Source organism: Phocoena phocoena, chromosome 21, assembly GCF_963924675.1.
Source record: "Phocoena phocoena chromosome 21, mPhoPho1.1, whole genome shotgun sequence".
Taxonomy (NCBI): Eukaryota; Metazoa; Chordata; class Mammalia; order Artiodactyla; family Phocoenidae; genus Phocoena; species Phocoena phocoena.
The window spans coordinates 14,044,716-14,050,715 of NC_089239.1; the positions used below are offsets into that span (position 1 = coordinate 14,044,716).

A 6,000-nucleotide genomic window follows, 5' to 3' on the forward strand; every position below is an offset into this window, starting at 1 on the left:
AATCAGGACAAGAGTCCTTACTGCCTGCTCCAAAAGAGAGTATAGTGTACTTTTCCTGTCACTCTAGGTTATACACTTTGTGGGGTTTTGTTGTTGTTGTTATTTAATTTCCGCCCCCCCCCACCCCGACTGAAGCTCCATAAGGGTAAGGAATACCTGCCACTTGAAAATTGTGTCAGTGTTTAACACCAACCTATGATAAGTAATAAAAGATTCGTGCAACAAAAGAACTACAATTTTTAAACCTTTCCATCCAAGGGACTGTACCAATTTCCTATCTTTAAAACAGCTCTTCCATGACATTCAGTGACTAGCATTCTAACCAACTAATAGTCAACTGAGAATTACTTTTAATTATCCAGGCTACACATGATGGAGAAGACTAGATTTAACAAAGCTTTAATGCTTTAATGCTAGGAACATAAACATGAAAGCATGGTAAATTGACTACAGAGTGTTGTGCATTTAGACCATGGAGAGTTTTACTGTTTTTGTTCTTTTTTCCACACTGCACTAAAAAAAATTATTTTTTTTCCTCTAAAAAAGCCAGTTCAAGATTAGGTTCTCGTAACTACAACATAATTACAGGGCTGTTTTACTGTTTATCTTCTAGCTTATCTGGGTACACATAAAACTAAAACAGAATATAAAGTAACTATTGTGGCAAACAGAAGATGTGATTTGGGAGATAAGCACTATTTTATGTGTGACTAATCCTAAATAAGTACATTATTACCCAAATTAATATAACTAGCTATCACCTGTTAGTGATTACTTGTAATGCAATATTGTGAGAAATGACAAGATCTGTGAAACAATGTGTTAAAATAGTCAAATATGGAATAAAGTCTGCAAAAGCAAAAGGTCTCGTTTCATTCATTATAGATCTATCATTTGGCCTAAAGAAAAAGAAATGATTTTTCATCTAAAATAAGCAACACCGTGAGCATGCATCTACTTAAATGGAAGCCTGTTTATGACTCAATTCACTACATTCCTAACAGTAGTGGCTACATTTCAAGAATGGACCCAGCCATCTAATAATGATTTCCTGTAAGTGTTTCTCATATTGTTGATCATGACTCATTAATGGGATCACAAACAGCATTTGTAAGAAAGGAAATGGAATAGGATATAAAATATCAGAGTGCAACACATGTAGCAAGGGATAGAATTGTTTCCTGAAATTTTGACTCAGTTTGTGTGTGGGTGACAATATACTGCTAAGTATGGGCTGCAAAAAATAAAATGTGTGAACACTATTCCTGGAGTATATGCCCCCAATTACTTCTTCCCCCCAAACACTGCCAAAGTAGAAACTCCATCAAAATTACTCACAAAAAAGAAAAGTGACCTTAAACTTGGTATGTTATAATTGTTTAAACTTGATTTCACAAACTCTAAAATCAAAGTTTAAATCCAGGTTCCACTACTTCTAGTGAACGTGGGCTTATTTAAGCAGTATGTGCTCCACTTGTGTCATCTATAAAATGAAGATAAAAATATTTTCCAAGTTGTGGTAAAAATAAATAATGTATTTAGTAAGTTTAACATATGCTTTACCATTAACAGAAAAAACTGAAGGAGAAACTTAGCAGAAGTAATCTTCAGGGTATTACCTCTGATGTTTGTGTGTGTGTGCGTGGTGCTTTTTCATTGTATATATTTCTATACTACATTAATTTTACAATGTACATACAACATATACATTTTTAATGTAGCGTTTCTAATGTATATAACATTACCTTTATTTTTTTTAATTTATAAAATTATTTATTTATTGGCTGAGTTGGGTCTTTGTTGCTGTGCGCGGGCTTTCTCTATTTGCAGAGAGAGGGCGCTACTCTTTATTGCAGCGCGCGGGCTTCTCACTGCGGTGGCTTCTCTTGTTGAGGAGCATGGGCTCTAGGCGTGCGGGCTCAGTAGTTGTGGCCCGCAGGCTCTAGAGGGCAGTCGCATGGGCTTAGTTGCTCCACAGCATGTGGAATCTTCCCAGACCAGGGCTCAAACCCGTGTCCCCTGCATTGGCAGGCAGATTCTTAACCACTGCGCCACCAGGGAAAGCCCTACCTTTATTTTTTAAAATATCAATAGTAGGTATCTAGGCAGTGAGATTATGGTCCTTTTTGTTTTATATTTCTCTGTATTTTATAAAAATATGTTATGTGTTTTTAAAAGAAAATAGTCAACTACTTGCTCAAAAAAAAAAAAAAAAGACAAAAGTGTGTAGTGCTCCAGCGTTTAGGAATTAGCATTCTGGGGGGAGAACTTACGCGCCAGATGCTTCTCACTAAATCCTCACACAACCTCAGTATATCACTTTTGCCCAAGAGAAAATGGAGGCAATTGAGATAAGGTAAATTGTCTGTTACAAAACTAACAAACAGCAGTGTCCATAACTTCAAAGCCTATATTTCTTCCGCCATCACATAATGCATCCAAATAGTCTTCTCCAGTTGTTTCATACAGGCACCTTTCGATCTACCCAACTGGACTGTAAACTCCTTGCAAAAGGGGGGAAAGTTTCACTAACTTCATTTATGTCTCTCATTGGCCCACTAAGAAGACTACGATAGCTACTTCTACACTTGTCGAGTTACATTAAACTTCTTTTGGTCTATACTGTCCTCCTGGGACCTACTCTTGCAAAAACGAAATAAACTAGCAAACAAACGACAAAACTACTCTAAGACTGTTCAGATCTAACTTTATTCCTGCACGCTCGTAACTGAAAAAGTTTAAGTATACCCATATCCTGAGTACCAGTAAAGGAGTTTGGGGATGAGTACAAGGATCACTGTGCAAACACTAAAAAGAATGGATTCACACGTTCCCCTACCACGCCCCCCGTTACCCAGGCACCACCTAAAGAAAGGAACCTCAAGTCTTCCCGAGAAGTGTTGAAGAACCATAACCACGCCCCCATTGTTCCATCATAATAACTTGTTTTCTTTCCCGACCCGGACCCCCGTCCCCAACACCAAAACCCTTAATAAACAATTCAAAGTCTCTGACCTGCAGCGAAGTGCAGGGGAGAAGACTTCCGGCCGGCCATGTCCTTAGCATTCACGTTTGCCGCGTCCACCAGCCTCTTTACCCGGGACACGTCCCCATTGCGACAGGCCTCCAACAGTTCCCGGAGGGCCCCGCTCACTGCTGGGACCCCTGGCCCAGGTCCTGCTGCCCCAGGTCCCAATGTTGCTGTGGTGCTAACTCCGGCCGCCTCGGGGCTCTCCGACAAGCTCGATCCGGGGGAGGATGGAGAGGAAGATAAGGAAGAAGTCGGGGAAGAAGAGGACGACGGTGAATTGTTACTGCCACCGCCGGCTGGGCTGGGAGCGACCCCGACGGCAGATGAGGCAGGAAGAGCCGGGACCACGGGAGCGGCGGCGACGGTACAGACTGTGCTCGTGGTACTGCAACAGCTGGTACTGTCAACCGGGTCCGGGGATCGGGGCCTGTCGGGCGGATCCCGACTGCCATCCCCCTCCGGCAGCGCTAGGCCGTGCCGCGGGGAGGCGAAGGGGGCCAGGCCACCCACCGTAGGGGAGGCTGGCGTGGTCCCCGGGGCCAGGCCGGGGCTGAGTGGGGGGGGAGGTGGCGGCGGCGGCGCCGAAGCCCCTGGGGCGGGCTGGAGCTGTTGTTGATGATGGTGGTGATGATGCTGAGAGCGACGCGACGCCGCCATCTTCGGACTCCCCCAGCACTGTCACTGCGGCAACGGCCCCACCGCCCGCCCTCACTTCCGACTGCTGGACCAATTAGCACCCAGCGCACAGGAAATGATGCTGGGAGCGGTGGGCGGGGTCAGAGAGTGGGCGGGAAGTATTGGGAGCTCCGAGAACCGCCGCGGAAGGGGGCGTCGCCCTGTAGCTGAGGGGCGGGCTTTGTGACTCCTTGGCGGGCTGGCCGGGGAGATTTGAAAGCTGGAGCCATCCTAGGCTTAAACGGGAAGCTTTTCCTGCCTTTCTCACTTTTCAGCCTGCTTACCTTGCCCTGTTCCGTTCAGTTGCCAGGTCTTCTTCAGTCTTCCTTTTCTTGCTCCAGAGCCTGCTATTGAGGTGGAACTCTGTGCAAGGTATGTGTCGTTTATCAAATATCAAGTGCCCTTGTCTGATAAATGGACTAGTTAGTATCTACCTCACAGAATTGTTAGCGGGATTAAATGAGCTAACATATACAGAGTGCTCCGTACGTTAATAAAACACAACTATAATTAGCCCATTGGTAAATTTTATTTGAAATGCAGACTTTTTCCCCTCCCCGTCCCCCCCCCAGTTAATCCCTTGGTCTCTCTATCCCTTCTCTATGAGAGTTCTCACTTTATGTATTGTACTTCGTTAATATCCCATTTTAAAATAGTGGTTCGGATTGCCAGGATTGAAATTCAAGCTCTGTCGTGAATGAGCTGGGTAAATTTGGACAAACTATTTAACCTCTCTGTGTCTCAGGTTCCCCTCTGCAAAATGGAATTAATAGTTCAATAAATGTTAACTATTAAAATTGTGGTTTTTTCTATTCTATTATCTCTGTACTTTTATTTCTCACCTTAAGCTTGACCCAAATAATTACGAATATGTTCCTTTCTTTTGAATTCTTTTTAGCTGAACTTCTCATGTCTGTTCCTCTCATCCCTCCTCCCTCCCTCTCCCAAACTAAGATGAAAAACTGACTGCTCTACATCCATCACTCACCTTCAGAAGCCATTCTTCAGCAATTACTTTATCTCTTTTTCCTCTGCCTATACCTACTTTTTTTGTCTACCATCAAAAGAAATGTACCAATGAATGAGATAATCTCAGTAAGGTCTGCATTTCCTGCCTCCTGTTTAATAGTAAACTAGGTATTTTGGAAATTTAGACAAACAACATTATTCCAAGAGAGTGGACACAAATGGAGCTTCTGTGTCTAAAGAAAAACCCAAGATTTAGATGGGTCAAGTAGAAATTTTGCTTCGCAAAATACCAAACTATGTGATAAATTTTTCTTTCACATGTTCATTATGAAATATAAGTGTGATGCTAATATTCCTATCCACATAAATAGGTAAGTTTCTTTAGGACTACCATCTAAATACAACAAGGTCAGGAACATAATATTATGAGTGATATTTATTGTCATCTAGTCTGGGGTTGCAGATTATAACTCTAACATTATCCATGTGTTTTATAAATTTGTGCTATTGTTCACATATTGACAAATGTGTGGCTGGATAGGAAGACTCCATCGGTGTAACTAAAATCTGTCCACAACACACATTCTCCTGGTTTTGAATCATAATGCACAACAGAGGGTGGCATTGAGGCGTGGGGGTGAATCAACATGATGCATTAGATGCCCATAACTCACCTTGTGCCCCTTGACTATGACCTTCTCCCTGAATGGGAAACATAGGAATTATCTCACTGGGTACCCTGATGGATCACAAGAAGTAGTGATGGACCCTCATAGATCACAAGAAGTAGTGATGTTCACCCGAATTCAAAATGCATCTAGCATGTCTGTTTATCAGTACAAAATAAATTTTAAAGTTTCTGCTGGTTGAGATAAAAAGGCTGAATTGCCTGAAACTATTCTACTGGTAAACTGTGTCTGAAAATGCATTCAATCAATTGGAAATTGCTTTTTTCCCCTCCACTGGAAAGTAGTAAAAGTACTTAACATTAAGTATTTATAAGGTTTGGGTTTATATGGACTAACATTGAGCTCTAAACATGAAAAAGCAGATACCATTACCTGATCTTTTATAGCTAAACAATTCCATGAGGGATGCACTGTACCCTCGGGAAAAGAGCAAAGCTTATAGTAAAACAAACCTGGGATTGAATCACATCTCTAATGATTACTAGTTGGCTAGTCTTGGTAGATATGCTTCAGCTCTGTCATTCTAAAATTCTGATTTTACTGTAGCATTGTCGTGAGGATTAAAAGTCCTGGGTGTTTTGTAAGCACACCTTGATTGTTAGTTTCATGCTCTAACGTGTCATACATAAAGTGTTA

At 42.1% G+C, this 6,000-nt stretch overlaps 1 protein-coding gene across 1 annotated transcript in view; it reads right to left on the bottom strand.

The window, feature by feature from the left end:
* TNKS (tankyrase) overlaps positions 1 to 3,688 on the bottom strand; it is a 174,061-nt gene extending 170,373 nt beyond the window's left edge. The window contains exon 1 of the mRNA XM_065899772.1: positions 3,016 to 3,688. Within this exon, the coding sequence (XP_065755844.1) occupies positions 3,016 to 3,688 (673 nt within the window). The remainder of the gene's footprint in view (positions 1 to 3,015) is intronic.
* Between the last annotated feature and the right edge of the window lie 2,312 nt (positions 3,689 to 6,000).